This window comes from Aulostomus chinensis, chromosome 6 (assembly GCF_037954235.1).
Source record: "Aulostomus chinensis isolate RoL2024-O1b breed Wild chromosome 6, RoL_Achi_v1.0, whole genome shotgun sequence".
NCBI lineage: Eukaryota > Metazoa > Chordata > Actinopteri > Syngnathiformes > Aulostomidae > Aulostomus > Aulostomus chinensis.
This window is the reverse complement of record NC_141325.1, coordinates 26,781,998-26,798,439: the sequence shown is the minus strand read 5'-3', so window position 1 is coordinate 26,798,439 and position 16,442 is coordinate 26,781,998. Positions and strand designations below refer to the sequence as shown.

The 16,442-nt window shown below is 43.9% G+C and overlaps 1 protein-coding gene across 6 annotated transcripts in view; it reads right to left on the bottom strand.

Annotated features, from left to right (window-relative positions):
- Window positions 1-3,757: 3,757 nt before the first annotated feature.
- Window positions 3,758-16,442, bottom strand: part of cabin1 (calcineurin binding protein 1) — a 35,042-nt gene continuing 22,357 nt past the window's right edge. For 3 of the 6 annotated variants that reach the window (XM_086207243.1, XM_086207244.1, XM_086207246.1), the window contains 6 exons: window positions 15,668-16,351; window positions 12,586-12,660; window positions 8,924-9,182; window positions 6,623-6,781; window positions 5,456-5,658; window positions 3,760-5,376 (listed from right to left, as the gene is read on the bottom strand). In XM_086207243.1, the coding sequence (XP_086063369.1) occupies window positions 5,233-5,376; window positions 5,456-5,658; window positions 6,623-6,781; window positions 8,924-9,182; window positions 12,586-12,660; window positions 15,668-16,351 (1,524 nt within the window). In that variant the 3' untranslated portion in view covers window positions 3,760-5,232. Of the gene's footprint in view, window positions 5,377-5,455; window positions 5,659-6,622; window positions 6,782-8,923; window positions 9,183-12,585; window positions 12,661-15,667; window positions 16,352-16,442 lie in introns of all 6 variants that reach the window. The other 3 variants (XM_086207245.1, XM_086207248.1, XM_086207247.1) reach the window with 2 other exon arrangements.

The following is a 16,442-nucleotide window of genomic DNA, read 5'->3' as shown; positions in this document are numbered from 1 at the left end:
AGTGGGTGGGGTCAAGATAGCCATTCCCAGGCTTTGAAGTGGCACAATGATGAGTCAGTGTCCCACTGTGATTGGAGGTTGCTGGAAATCAAAGAGACTTAACAGAGCCTTGATACCGTCCCCACAGGAAGGGGGACGGAGGAAATGCATCTTTATTAACTGCTAAGAGACTTTAAAACAAATATGGACGAACTTCCCTGCTGCAGATCAGGGCTCGCAGTGGCACCAAGACATGTGTAAATATCATTCACACACACTCACAAGCGCACACGAATGCACCATTTAGTGTGTTTGTGCAACCTGGTGAAGAACCGCTTCAATTCACTGAGGAAAACTGAGATAAACAGTGAAATGAAGAGGGGCCGCCAGTTATTTATTCAAATGGAGATTTTCATGATACAGAAACATTCAAAAATATCCTCCCTTCTTTACTTTCTCCTTCAGAGAATCCAGGTGTAAACCCATAATGGTGTGATGATAACACACACTCTTTCTGCAGGTAACTCATACCTGGGGGCGTCCTGGGATGCCTGCAGGACTGCCAGCGGTAGGGGGGTTGTGTATTGGGGGTGTCTAGACAGGCCCATGCTCTGATAGATAATCTCATTAGGCTAGTTTCCCTGGAAGGAGCTAGTTTCTGCATGTGGCAAAAAGCCGGTGTATAGGCTGGCAATTAACAGCCAGTTAGCACCACAAGGCCAAGTCAGGCCTGAATGGGACAGGAGGGACGGATAATAAAGACCTGCCAGCACAACTCAGCCTGTCCTCCCACCACTCACATACGCGGGTGGGAGCCTCTCTCCCCAGACCACAAAGACTAAACACTGCAGGTGTTAGCATAGCGTTTCCCTCCAGTGGCATCAAAATTTGAATTGAAGCCTCTTTCACGTCTCATTCAACTCTTTTCTGGCAGAGACACATCACTTCCACTTGAGCTCTGTGTGCTGCATACAAAGGCTTCTGTAACACCTTCTGTATGGATACCACACACTGTATGATTAGCAGCACAGGAATGACCCCACACTTTATTAGTCAGAGCTGCAGTCTGTCGAGTCAGCAGTTCAGAGAGCATAAAGATGTGTTTACTGCCCCGAAGTGCCCCCCCCATGAAATATTGACGAGCTTGTTTCACACTTCTCCACAGAGAATGAAAAGGATAATAACTCTTAGCTTGTAATGATGCACTTAAAGATGCAGAGAGCTCGCAGCAATCGTTTAAATGGCCCCTCCTCTCCCCCTCACTCACACAGGCGTGCGTGCGCCTCCTCGCTGTGGTGGCACAACATTGGCCTTGAGCATGTGAGATGTGTTTTTACCCTCCTTATGTGAAGCCAGTTGTTGTCCAGGAGTTACTCATCACAGGCTCAGCGTGGCTCTTTGCCCCCAGGGTCTAAACCAGGGTCCCCTAACGTGATCTCATTGCTGTCACTCACTTCTTCGAGTGTTTAGGAAAGAAGTTGGTGGAAGAAATTTGACACAACACAGGAAGTGGGGATTATACTACAAGACCAGGAGGAATTAATGACGGGATTGAGACGATGGGCGAGGAGGAGAGGGGGTTCTAGACTTGGTTCTAGACTCGGTTCCTGTTGGTCTCACAGTGTTCTGACAGTGATTTGTGATAAATCTCCTTGTGTCATACCTGAGGTGTACATTTCAGCAGCACCAGTGTCGATTCCATTACACGCTGGGCCTGGAGGTGTCAGGTGTGACTCAGTAGTACACAGCCTGGGGTCCTGCACCCAGACTGGAACAACCTCTCACCTTCCATTAGATCAGTTTATCTAATATTAGGGTTGCAGCTGGTTGGTTTATGTGTTTGGTGCTTCTACATCATGCGTTCAATGGTATCTGGGACTTCATGTGCGTTGTTTATTATGGGTTCCTTTTTTCTGTAGATGCAAATGCACTAAATAAATAAAGATTATTGTATGAGCAGTGAGTTTGGAATGATTTTGCACATCAGGGAGATAGCCAGGAGGAGACGTTTATCTGGCGGATTCCGTTTGAGGTCTCACATGTGTATATATGTTCCAGCAGGAAACGGAGGCAGGTATTTCCTGCAGGTACCTGCTGCTCCCAGTGCACTAGCGGTCCAAATAGCCTCCTGTGTGTCCTCACAAGATCACCTTCCGCGCTCACGTTCCACCTCCCAGGTGTCAGTCAGTCCTCAGCCATTTGCTTTAACTGCAGATCCCCTTGTGCTCCACAGTTAACAGCTGCCAATATACAGCCAGGCCCAAGGATCAGACGGCTCTCTAGCAGCCCAATAAAGAGCCCCCGGAGTGAGCTGACGAGAAATCTCACACCTTTCGCTCACATTAGCCATGCAGCATGCTCTTTTGATGCTTAATTGGCCACTTTGAGGGGTTTGTAGGGATAGCAGCCCCGCGGCTGGAAACAACATGATGTCACAGGAGGCCCGACAACGACGGACAGGTCCACCACAATTGGATTCCACATATTTTGAGATGTTTTGGGTCTCCGTGTTGCTAATAGGACCCATATTGTACTTGCATCAGAGAGATAGCTGGTTGTGGGCCACATTGTGATCCCTTCATATTTTTGCTAAATCCCGATTGTGATCATCTTTATGTGAACTGGAGAGAATGAATATCCCTGGCCTGAATCAGGAGTGGCGGTGGTCTCACGCGCAGCAGCCAGGGGCCGGCTGACCTCACATTTGGTCGAGCACATAAGAAAACAAACCTCAGATCTAGCTTGCCTGGCAAAGGGGCAAATGACAACTTCACGGCACTTCATAAGAAACTCCTGGAAGTTGCTAATGAAGACTAATGACTTCCCTCGTGTCGGAGACTTCACACCAGAGTGTACAAGCCCTTTGACCACCGGGTCAATGTGGTCAGCAGGGTGGTCTGCTGAGCGCGGGTCGCAATCACCAATGATTCTATTATTTCTTCTAGATTTCACAATATTGAAGAGAGATTTTTTTTTTTCATTCTTTCAGCTAATTAGATGATGAAATTTGTATAAAATGGACAAATCTGACTGGTCACATGCACGATGCGATTGTAGGCGACCAGATGTACTGTAGTGACTGTCCCCTTCATTAATGCACCACTTAGACGACCTCTTCATCATCTACCTGCATTTGATTAAAGTAGATGTTAAAATACGATGTCAGACATTATTCACCGCTGCCACTTGAAAACAAGACTCAGTGTTTATTCATATTGTGTCAAGGGGGCATCTGATGTTGTGATCGCTATTCTGTCCTTTGGCTCCTTTGGAAAAGACATTTTTGTCCCGCTAACCTGAGACAGTTGAGTGAAGAAAAGGAACCAGCACCCACCAGATGGTTCACTGTAGTTGGTCTCCCACTGCCGAGGTGAAACAGCTCTCCCAGCCATTTTCAATTCCAATTCTAGTCCAATACAAATAGTTGAGGAATTTATTTTTAGTGGTTCATAACCAACCAAACCCTTTAAATTTATCCAAATCACGCGAATAAAAGTGTAATTTTTTCGCTACATTGCAAAATGCTTCAAAATGTCAAGAGTTTCTCATCCATCAGTTTTAGTCAGTTCTTAGGGGCTTTATGATTTCAACTGCAGGTAATAATATCTTACATGCAAATGAATTTTGAATTCTTTGTAAGGACTCACGTATATCTTACTTCAACTTTGAGGCATGTGGTCAAACAGAAACAAACAAAGATCATTTTACCGCTGAGGGTTGATGCATCCTGTAAGATCCTGGTGAGTGCAGGAAATGAAACCTTTAATCGTGTGTAAATCTACAGTAATTGTTGCCAAGGATGTTTTTGTTTTTTGTTCCCGTAATTCCAGTCAACATCGGCAGTGCCGGCAACCACAGGCGGCCCAGGAGGCGTCGTACACATTACAATTAGAACAACCGTCCGAGCTGATGCAAAGATGAACTTGAAGCACGCTTGATGCTATTTTAGGGAGGACAAAAGATACGGAATGTGTTTCCGAAATATATTTTTGGTTAGACATCTATAATGCATTCAGTCCAGACAGAGAACAGTTCACCTCTTAGCTGCAGTACATTTCCATCCAGAAGCTCAGCAGAACAATAAAAAATTATCTTACACCCAAAACTTCAACAAAAATAATGAAATTAAATACAAAACTGGTTCTTTTTATATATCAAGGGTGATAACATTTACAATTTTTCATTTGTGTCCTTTTTAAAAAGTATTTTCAGACAGTTTTCAAGAAACAATCAGTAAATCTCTATCTTCTTTTTATAGAAAACAATCTGTAAAAAAACATTCGGTTGTCTTCCGCTGAGTTAAGCTAGTATAGTGACACATTTACCAAAACGATTCCAACGGAAAGGCATCGGAGTTCCAGAGACTTCCTAAGGATGGAGCCTCGCCTTTAATGCTCACACTCTCACACATGCACATCTCTCTCCAGCTCGACACCCCACCCGTTAAAGCCAAACATATTGGAAAGATATTTGGATTATGATACGTACAAAAGCTCATTTCTTTTAACCCCCCAAACCATCATCATCATCATCATTCAGGTCAGTGCTGGTGACAGGACGTCTTCCTGGTAACAATGTTTCCTCTCAGCTACAAATGCACATGAAAGAAACAAATACATAAGACAAAATATTACAAGAAATACAGTGAGTACAAAAATAGCACGCAATTCAGTGCTAACTGAAAAACATCCCAAATGTTGAGTGTAAACATTTCCAACTGCTACAGGTTATGAGGCTGCGTTGGCCCCTCGTGGACTGTACATCTCGGATGCAACCGATTGTCCTCAGTTCACCTTTTGTGTTCAGTGAAATAGCAAAAGCACGCGTACTGCGGATAAGGTTCTCATGCCGGAGGAGAAGGTCGAGGAGGAGTACGGCAGGTACGTACATGCTGCTGAGTGGCAGCGCACACTGAGGCACCTCAGATTGACGACTTGTCATAACGAGGATGAAGCTGCAGCTCGGAGATACAATTATCACTCGACGTCATAAAAAGATGCATAAACAAGGGGACCGGTCGGGCGTGAAAGGCTACAAGTCTTCTCGCCAGGACCAGCGTAGAGTTGGGTAAGCTGTGATATGCATAAATGGCACGTTACAGACATGCTGTCGTCCATGTGATAATACTGCATTTTCTTAGTTTGGGAGTGCTTTTTAAACAATGGGGAACAATAGCATCAACAACGACAGCTGCAGTGATGTTCGTTAAGACAGTGGCACAGGGTTTGGCAGTGACACGATGCCTTCAGGGGCTCAGATGTCCATGTAGTCGTCCTCCTCGTCGGACTCGCTCTCCAGAGACGACTCCTGGCTGGAGGTCTCCTGCACCTCCAGGGACGGCTGGCTCAAAGTGTCCTTCTTCACTGTGGCTGCAGACTGAGACGACAGGATGACGTTCTGTACGGGAGCAGACAGCAGGGGGCACTGTTGGCTGCGGCTCAGTGTGTTGATGTAGAATCACAGAAGGTAGACCTACCTTGAGTCTCTGTTTGGTTTCCTCTGAGATGCTGCCTTTGGGAGAGAGAAGCGTGGGCGTCGGAGGCGTGACCGTGATCTCTGGAGGGAACTTGGTGACGGTGGAAGGGATAAAAAGCTTTGGCATGTTTGGTGGGACGCGGGAGCGGATTCGGCTCGGGTCTGGAAGTTTTGACTGCTCATTGCTGGCATACTGCTGCTGGTCTGAGGGAGAGGAAGACAGAATTACGTATTACACTCTCAAAGCAAATTAACTCACTTGATATTTACCTCCACCAAAAAGGTCATGTTACAACAGTGTGATGATTAATTTGCCGATTGCAGATTAAGTCAATTTTCCCCCCAATTCCTGCGCCAGGGAGGGTTAGTTCTGTCTCACACGGTGAAAAATGGCATTTTGTCACCTGGGGTTCAGCTGAGGTCACCCGGGTAGAGGTACTTGTTCTCAGCCCCAGAGCTACGTTACAATACGATGTTACTAATGAACTCCATGAATCATTCTCTGTCACACCTCTGATTCACAGCTTCAAGTGATGACCAATTAGAAGCGATAAAAAATATATATTATTTGACAGATACAGAGCGGCACAGGAATGAATCCTAATGGAAGAGATAAATGAGCGTTGTTGAACGTGTGATATCCCTCGTCCCAGAGCCAGTGGCTTTTTGGTTGGATGCCTGAAATAAGGTCAAACGTATTCCTACCTTCTATTCTGCAGCGTAAGATACATCAGCAAATGCAGCACTTGCGAATTTTGAGGCATTTTATGTCTTGAAAGTGGTGGTTGATCACACGTTTAACATCATCACAACAAAGTGAGAAGATTTAGCGTGATGCTACGAAGTGTGTTTATAGCGTCACGTTGGCTTTGTGCTTCTAAAAACCCACAAGTGGAGTTCACTTGTGAAGATTCTCTTGCTGGACAAAGCATGTCCATCTTCTGTTTGCTACAGATGTTTATTTTCTGCGATAATCCATAATCCAGTGTAAAAACCTCATAAGCTTTCTTTTGAGGGACTGAGTGGTGACGCTAACTTCAGGGTTCCCTACAGCACTCTGATACAATTGTGTTACAACTGATTTATGGGGAAAATAAGATGTTTTTTTTTTATAACCACTTAAACATAAATTATTTGCATTACTGGTTGAGCACTAGTGGTTTCAGACCTGGACAAGCTGGCGCGGTGCTACATGTGGCCGTTTCCTCCTGGAACCAGCCGGCTGCTAATTCTTGCCCCTGGGACATTGTTGCTAGTTTCATCTGTTGACAGAGGTGCGACTCCTGCTGTCGGTACAGGAGCCCCTCGGAGGGCTCCTCCCGCTCCTCTGTAGGCAACAACACACACGTTACACACGATCGCCAGAGCCTCCACACACACAATACCTCCACACAATAAAAGCCTGGACAACTTCACCGGTAGCACCGATAGTAAAGCTCAACATGGTTTTGTGTCAGTAAAATCAGGCCAAGACACCAGAGTATTTACATTCATCATCATCATCATCATCATCATCAGTCTGAGCTGATCAACAAGTCCAGCCAGGATTCTGTTGTGAGGCGGGTTAAAACCTCTGATGTCAGGATGCTAAAGACATAATTATCTTGCTTTATTGACACAAACACACTGTGACAGAAGACATCACCCCTGAGGACGGACTGCTTCCCTGACAGAGCGAAGATGACGGTGTGTTGTGACACGTTCTGAGCTTCCGTTGACAAACTATTAATTGACTTACAGTTTTGTAGTGGATGAGCTCTTTAATGGTGGCTTCGTTAGAACGAACGGATCAAAAAGCCGGCTGAGCAGATCAGAAGAACCCGAATGAAAACAAATACTGATCTAATGCTCTTCCAGGCTTCTTCTCGTTGTCTAGGAAACCAATACAAAATGCAGCCTGTGTGTGTCTTTGCAAATCTCTTCCACCTGTATCTGCAGCACATACATATATACATATATATATATATATATATACACATACATATATACACACATACATATATACACACATACATATATATATATACACATACATATATATATACACACATACATACATATATATATACACATACATATATATATATATACACACATACATATATATATATATACACACATACATATATATATATACACACATACATATATATACACATACATATATATACACACATACATATATATATACACACATACATATATATATATACACACATACATATATATATATACACATACATATATATATATATATATACACATACATATATATATACACATACATATATATACACATATATATACATATATATACATATATATACACATATATATACATATATATACATATATACATATATACATATATACATATATATATACATATATACATATATATACATATATATACATATATATATATATATATATATATGACGATAAAATATGTAACAATCTTATCTACCAAATGATGCATACATTTCTAACATTACATAACATTTATAATCAGATAACTGCATAGCTTCAGTTTTGCTTGCACAACAAAAATCATCTCTTAGCTTTTGGTCCCAATCATCAGGTATTAAACGGTTAAACTTTTTATTCTAGTGAGGGATTCGGGCATGAGTAAGTCTGCCTGTAGAATGGCGAGGAATTGGGCAGCCCACGGATGTGCCTGCTTGTTAAACGGCCTCATGAGCTCAGGAATCAGCCAATACGGATGATTACAAAAATGTCAAGTATCGTCCTGATTAATCGGCTGTCTAATAATTTTCCTCAAGGGGGCATATTTGGTCAGCAACACCTCAGACTGGCGTCTTCCTAACAGTACACAGCAAACACAGGTAGTATAGTTTTCCCTGAGCCTCAGTGGTAGAAGTGAAAGCAGTTGACTGTTATCTGGAACCAGAGGTCCATCTGTATAGTCACCCCCTGGGGCTCCTCCTTAATCAGCACTTGTCTGACACAAAAAAGCACAAAGACCACCTCCAAAATCCTCCTCCTCAAGGTCACCAGCAAGAGCCCTCTAGTGGCCCTGCTGGCCTCCTTCAAAAACAGACTCATGAGTCATGTACTCAAAAAAAAGAAAAGGTAATACGGGTCAGAATATGAATTAAAGTTTGCACACTCAGTTTTAAGCGTATCTGGAATATCAGTGTGAGTTCACTGTGTATGTGATACATACAATCCAGATCAGAAATTCTTAGTTCAAACCCACAGAAATTTCTGTTGTCAAAAAACTGAACCACACAAGCAAAACATAGCCAGGCCATTGCTGTTATGTAACCGGTCTGTGGAGGACCACAGGTGCCCTCTGCTGGTCACTTAACGGAAGCAAAGCAGGATCTCTACAAACTGAGATGACAGCTGCAGAGCTGAAAGGTCCCACTAGACTCCTGCAGCGTTACAAGAGGGTGCATGTCCAGGATGAGGCAGAGGAAGCATTAAGATGTGTGAGCCGGTGTACCTGTGTGCGGCAGGAAGGGCATGGCTGCGGCGGGGTGGCACGCTACCCTCCTGTGCTGTGGTTGATCGTGGAAGCCTGAAGCTTGAGGTCTGGGCAACTTGCTCAGGGGCTCGTACACCACTTTGGCTTGGCTGTCCTGGCTGGACAGCGGGTGGCAGGCAGTGTGGCTGACCAGGACGGGTGTTGGCAAGGCGGCAGGAAAGAAGATGTCTCGGTGCTCCTTGGTGTATTTAGGCGTGGTTGGGGCATCGCCTGCAGGCTGTAGCAGAGAGAGGAGCAGAAGTCATGAGGAGCCGCCACTGACCTCAAGGATCTATCCTGCTGCTGAGCTTCTTCCCTGCTGACAGAAGACTCGGTACTGAAGAACCAAAATGAGTCTTGACACAACGCACGGTGACTATGTCAGTCTCTTTCACAGGAGAAGTAATGGTATCCTTGACAGACTTGTGATGTCGTCCAATTCGCCACCGGACCTGATGAGCTCGGCTCCACACCACATCCCTCTGTGCCACTTTCCTGGGTGTTCTTTGGAGGACCACTTACAAAACACAAGAGCTGCACAAACAACCTGTGACAACAGCGGCCCTGCTCCCACAGCTGCTGTCATGGCAACACAGAGGAGCACTGTTAAAAGAGATGAATACCATCTCTGGTTTCCATTTTAAAATGGATGAAAAGTTGGAGGAAGCTGGATTCTGTCGTCCTGTAAATGAAACCCTATTGTTGATGGACGGCTTGTGCCAAAAGATGAGGCAGTAGTTAAATTGACATCCGGTAAATGTGTGTGTGGTGTTGTTGCGCTTTGACATCAGGAGGGAATTTGTTCAGAATTCATAGTATTTTTGTAAATTTTCATTGAGGCACGACAAGTGGGAGACAGATACATTTTTAGCTACAGATAATTCAGAATAAATGGTTCTCTCGTGCTATTTATCTCACATGCTCTGCTGTGATTGTAGTCATATGTTTGTTCTGAATCAGAGCTGTCAAACTCCCCAGGGGATTCACACGGCAGCGTACAGGCAAATCAAATTAACGGGAGTAGCCTTCCAAAACCTCGGACATCAACAGATCCATCAGCCCAGCGCTGAGCACGCAGCAGCTTCAACCACGCAGCGGCTCCAAAGCCAGCTCTGATGATTCATCTCTCATGAATTAAACATCGCCACAACAGACACCAACAAGTCAGCCGATCCTCGTGCAGTAGAAAAACCATGTACCTGAGAAAATTTCAGCACATAACATGCAGCGAGTGCGTGGTGCGAGTGGGCTGATGTTGGAAAGATGCTTTATCAAGATTGGGCTTTCAATCGGTTAAGAGCAGCTGCAAACGTCGTGTGTGGAGATCAGATTAGTAGAATATATATCAGAAGTGGAGTGCGTGACAGTAACAGGGAGCGCAGGTCATTCAACCGTGACATGCTTGCCTGATGTGGTGTCAAACACACACACACACACACACACACACACACACACACACACACACACACACACACACACTTTTCAGGCTCAGTGCCATGCAGGCAGATCTCACTCCGCACTTGTGGGGGCTTAAAAGAATGTGTGACTGTGAAAGAAGAAGCAGGCACGATTATTTTTTCAAGTCTCAGACGTGCCGACTCACATTTCCTACTGCATGCAAGTGCAAGGCACGACACGAGCAAGGGGCACAATAACTTCACCAGACCGACTGCTACATTAAAATCAGCACGAGTGTCTTCACATCTCTCAATGATCACAGCCATGGTGAATCCTGACGCTGAAAAGATAACTGCAAGTATCCAGTTATGATATTTACTGGATCTATTGGCCAGTAATGAAGCAACAAATTTATTCAAATGATTATAATCAAATAAAACCAACAATTATATCCAAACAGGCTTATTTTGATTAGCTGTATTTGTGACTGAAGTTCTCTAGTGTGTGATTTCATTCATCAGAGGTTATTTCCACTTCTGAGTTTTTAAATTGTGTGATTGCTGTGCTGCATGCAAAGCAGCTTAACCTTCATTTGTTCTGTAGAGTTTCTGAATTATAATCAATCTGCTTGTTTTGAATCAATATTGCCATGGCTAAATATAACGGAATGAAAATTAATTGAGGAAAAAATGTAAAAACCTACTATGTTTTTTTTTAAACTGTTGTAGTGACAAATCACAGTGGAGCTTCAGACAGACTACAGAATGACTGTCACAGCTGTTGTAACAAAATTATTTTAAAAAAACAGGGCGTAGATCAGAGTATTCTGGCACCTTCTCTGCAGGCGTATCACTGCATTGTGTATGCAAGTATAACCAAGATGACACGGGTTCTTGCAGAAATTAGCTGCTACGATCACTGAGTGAGGAAAACAGATCCTTTCTCCCAGTCAGTCCTGAGCCTGAGGTTTGGGGCGCATCACTGGGAGAGAGGGATGTGGGCAGAGAAACCCTTGATGACTGTGTGGGCAGGAGGAGGGAAGTAAGGAAGGGGAGTCGGCGGTAATATGAGGACTGAAGACAATGCTGATCACTACTTTAGATGCCTCTTCTTCTTCCATTTAGTTTTTACAAGGGCAATTCATGTAGTTCCATTTCGGCTTGATTTTCTGTTGAATCCCTAGCACGTTTACAGTAAGCCTGTGCAAATTAGTGCCGTGCATGCTGAGGCTCTGTTGAAATCAAGGGCAAGTTCAGCAACCGCAGAGTGAAGCTGAAGAGACGACAGGAAGCATTCACACTACTCTGGGCTATATTTAGTCCTGGCACGCTGGAGCAGGATATATTTGAATAAGTCTGGGAATTACCAAGTTACTCATTAGTTTAGCACATTATACCACAGACGATGCATGCTAATGCTCAACAAACTATAAAAAGATTAAGAAAAGCGCTTCATAGACTGGCAGATGCAGATGGGGGGTGGAATACAGCAACATCTTCCACTGAAGATAGTAGTTAGGTAGTAAAAGCAGACAAATATTGGCCTGATTTAAATCACGTTTTCCAAGTGAGCTCAATAAAAATGCTTTGTCTGATGTTTTCCTGTTTCAGTTATTCTACAGTCAATATTTCATGGTGTACTGCAGTAATGATGTTAGTAGTGACGTGAAAAAAAACTCTATCAGTAGCCAAAAGCTACATCAGCTTACAGTCTTGATAGAGGCGCAAACACAACTTAATTCTGTGCCAACATCAAAGACGAAATATCCTTGATGTTGGCTAAAAAAATCTGACTCATAATTTGATTCACAAATCAAAATTCCAGGGAAAAGAAAACTAATCACAGTACTCAGAATCCAGCACCATCATAACCAATGATGTTGTAGGAGATTTTTTGGGGGGGAGTTCTCACACCGGATACCTATGAAATTAGACATGTCGTTATTGAGAATTTTGAACAATATATCACATGCATTATGATCCAGCATAGCTCTAGTTGCAAAATTTGTGAAGTGACTAAATAAACTGTGTCTCTAAACAACTGCTGAAGAAAACAACCAAACACCCAAAACTATTACAGATTTTATCAGCCAGTGTAGTTACCAGAAAATATCACTTTTTTGTGTGAACTTTAAATTAGCTGGAAAAGAAAGAATGCGTATTTGGCCAACTATGGATGTACACCGTGCAAGTGGCCAGAGAGATGCAGCGGTGAGGTGAGCACGCTGAGTTCAGCTGTTTTACCTGTCTTTGGGCCGAAGTAGCCAACTGGATCTGGCAAAACTTCACAGCTTGGTCCAGAGCTACGTCCTCATCAACCTGAGGCAAGAGGAGGGAGATGTTAAGACACAGGAAGCTACAGGAGTGACAGAGGCTCAAATCACACTGGGTCATGTCTCTGTTCTCTTCATGTTCAGCCTGTAATGTTGTCATGTTCATCTGCACAGTTCCAGTTGTCTAGTGTCATCATAGCATGATAAAAAGCAGCACTAATAACAAACCCTTCGTGATTTGCTCCTATTTCTGCTTCTATCTCTGAGCCAGGATTGATCGCAGCACCAGCGAAGACAGGCTCGCTTTAAGGCCCACTGCTGCTAGTGGACGTGCGGTGTGTGGGAGTCGGCCAGCTTAGCAACAGCAAAACATCGTGCAATTAGAAGTAATCTTGTTCACACAGCTGTTGTGTTCCCTCCAGCAACCTGTTGTAAGCAGCAGTTCAGAGACCCCCGAAGGGAGGGACTTTACAGCCTCATTCTAGTTTTCAAAATTACAGCAGTTGTTCTAAAAAGACAGTCAAGATTCACTGGATCACACGGGACATCCCTCTGCTTTCTATTCATGCCTGGCTCACAGCAAGCCATCTCCATCATATCAGATTTACAAGTTGAAAAATTCAAATGTCAACAAGACGGCTCAATCACATACTACATACTACGCTACAGTAAAACTGTGAAAATAATGTGGCAGGTTGGATTGAATATTCAGTAGTGTTCAAGGGTAGTTTAATCCAAATTATAAACATTACAATTTTCACTAATAGGAGGAATGGTTACATTTGTCATTAACAGACAGCCTGTGATAGCATCTGAGGGTTGTTACTGAACACATCAAGAGGGATCACCCTGTCAGATACGATGATGGCTGCCTCTTTGTGGGCTAAACTGAGCATCCTTTAACTTTTGCGTTGAAAATAAATCAATGACATGAAATGCTCTGTTTTTTTAGATCTCGCAATTTATTCAAAGTGCATCGCTGAGAGAGAAATCATCTGAAATATGCAGCAACACTGACAGAATCTATAGGAGCATGAAACAGATCCGAGACAAGAGCTTTAAAAACACACAGTGCAGCTGTGCAGAGCAGCAGACTAAAACCACAAGGCGGTTGGTGCACATCGGTGCTCAATCAGAAGATGGAAAATGTCCAGGAACATTAATTGCATAGCTACTTGTTTTGTGACAGGAAACATGTTGCTGTTTGCTCTGGCTACGCTCTCATGGGTGTGTCTGAGAAAATCCTCTTTGCTCACTTGAAAGGCGAACCCTTAGAAACTTGCATCCTCCTTTCCTTCACTGTCCCTCGCATAACAACCCCCCCTGCATTACACAGCCAATGAAACATCCACTTCTGTAGGGCCAACATTGATTTGAAGCTCAATACGGCTACACAAGCTGATGATGGCTCTTCTCTAACAACACCATTAAGGCCTTACAAAGCGGTGCAACAGGACCGACTTTCAAACACACAACAGAGCCATTTTTACACTTCCTTACCTCACCGATGCCAACACGTAAGCTTCATATGCATTGTTGCTCATATATAAATTACATAAATGACAATTATGAGCATTGAGAAGATAATTCTGAGCCAAGAGAAAGTCTTTGATTCCGATTGAATCACTCCTCTTATTCAGAAGAGAAGAGCAGCTCCATAATTAAAATGTCTATGTGCTGATAGCGACTACTTAAAATCATTCCCTCTGAGCGCAATACTAGACCTCAGTTTCATTTCTACATGTTAATGAAAACAGAGATCGCTGTATTCTGCAATCATTCCCCCACAACACGTGGCAGAGCACAGCAGACAGAAGGCTGAGAGCATCCAGGCTGTCACTCAGGAGACAAACGCTGGAGGAAAATCAGTAAAGTTGGGAATATATTCGTGGAGCTCAACTCCCCTGATCGATAACTGATAGGCGATACGAACAAACAGGACATCTCTTTCAAGCCGTAGTAATGTAGATGCATCGTTCAAAACAAGCAGTGCTCCGCGCTGGACAGAAAGCATTTTTCTATGCACAACTGCTTTAAAATATCCAGTATATTCACTCTTATACAGTGTAGCAGCATTACAAACTTTTTTTTTTTTGTCAACCTAAGTGTTGTAGTATAACCTACAGCAGACGTCTGGCTAAAAACTGGTTTGAGTGATGTGCTTGACCTGGTTTTGATTTCCACTGTTTTAGTGCGCAGGAAAAAAAACAACAACATTCAATTCACAGTCACCAGTTTTAGTACTTCCCCAAATGACAGCGTGTTCAGCCAGCCCAAATTTTGTGAAGTAGAGACTAATGAGTTGATTCGCTCAACAAAATGCAACCACGGGGCCGTTTTCAAATGACTGGCATGTAATGAGATGCATCATCTTAACAAGTTCAACTCTATTTACCCCCTGGTGAAGTCATAATCAGTGCATGAATTCTTGAGCTATGGCATGTGGTATGGTATATTTTTTTGTGCGCAGTCAGTGTCCTTCAACTACCAAAAGAAACTGTATTCATCATCGATTTCAAGAGAACATTTGTATGAACATTGGCAGAAAAAGAAAAAAAAGGCTCTTAAGGGTGGGGGTGTTTACAGATACAGACTGTGTTATTGAGAACACCACCAATGTGAAAATCACCTTATCTCTAAATGCTGGCACTCAAAAAAAAAGTCCTAAAACCCCCCCCAAAAAAAGGGGGGAAAAAAAGAAAAAACCCCTAGGGGCTATTTTTAGAGTCCATGACTTGTTTCAGGGATGACAGCATTAAGACCATAGTCATAAAGTTAAGACATAAAGGGTGAGTTTGTGTAACAGAGTAAAAGCAAACCACATTTTATGGGGCCAGAGTAGTCGTAGAGTTAGAAAGCTGAAAGAGGGAAAGTCCCTATTCTGCAATGGATGCTCTGTTACTAATTCAGTAAGAAGAGGGGTTTCCCAGGAGCAGTTTATTTTAAGAGGTGCTCATATAAAGCATGTATGACTTTGCAAAATAAGATAAACCTCTCCAGCTCTGTCAGGGTGATCAGTGTGTGCACAGCAGGGACACGTTAAAGAGGCCTACCTGTTTTATGAGCATATACGTCTCTGACATGATCTTCTCAATGCGGCCCAAGTCGTACGTCATGATCTTCTGGCCTTGCTGCCACACTCTGTACGCGTCAAGCAGGAGGGTTTTTCCAGATTCCACATCCTCGAGAAGTTTCCTTTTCCTGTTGGGTCTTCGTAGTAAACCCTGATCAGTGCCACTGGCAGCCAGTGTGACCTTGCTTGCTGAGGACTGGAGCTGCTGCTGCCTGGAGCTAATACTGAGTTCCTCTAGAGAAAGCTCTGGTGTCCGGCTGCTGTCACTCACTTTCTGCTGGGGTTCCATGACACTCAGGGAGCTGTCAGTCTCTGTTTCATTGCCCTGAGAATCTGTGGCTGTGGAGGGCTTCCTCCAGTGGCCAGTGTCCAGCTCCATAGGTTCCTCTGACCCTGTTCTGTGGCCCTCACTTCCAGCAGCTTCCACCTTTCCAGCGTGGCTCTCCAGAAGCTTACTACTCTTTTCTGTGGGTGGTGGGGGTGGAGCGACTTGTGCCTGGGAGGCTTCCCTCGGTCCTGTGTCGGTGGAACATACCCCCTCTGTGATCCCCGGCTTCTTTGGCAGGTCATGTTTGCCGTCTTCTGAACTTGGCTTTTTGGATGCGTCCGTTGTGGTCATCTCCCCCATGGAGGGCGCAGGCGCTTTGGAAAGCTGCTCCGACACCTGAAAGAGAACAGGACCTGTCAAAGCATGAAGTGGGTGCATGCCAGACAACTAAAACTCTGAGCGGCTTTCAGCTCTGAGTGTGTTGTAC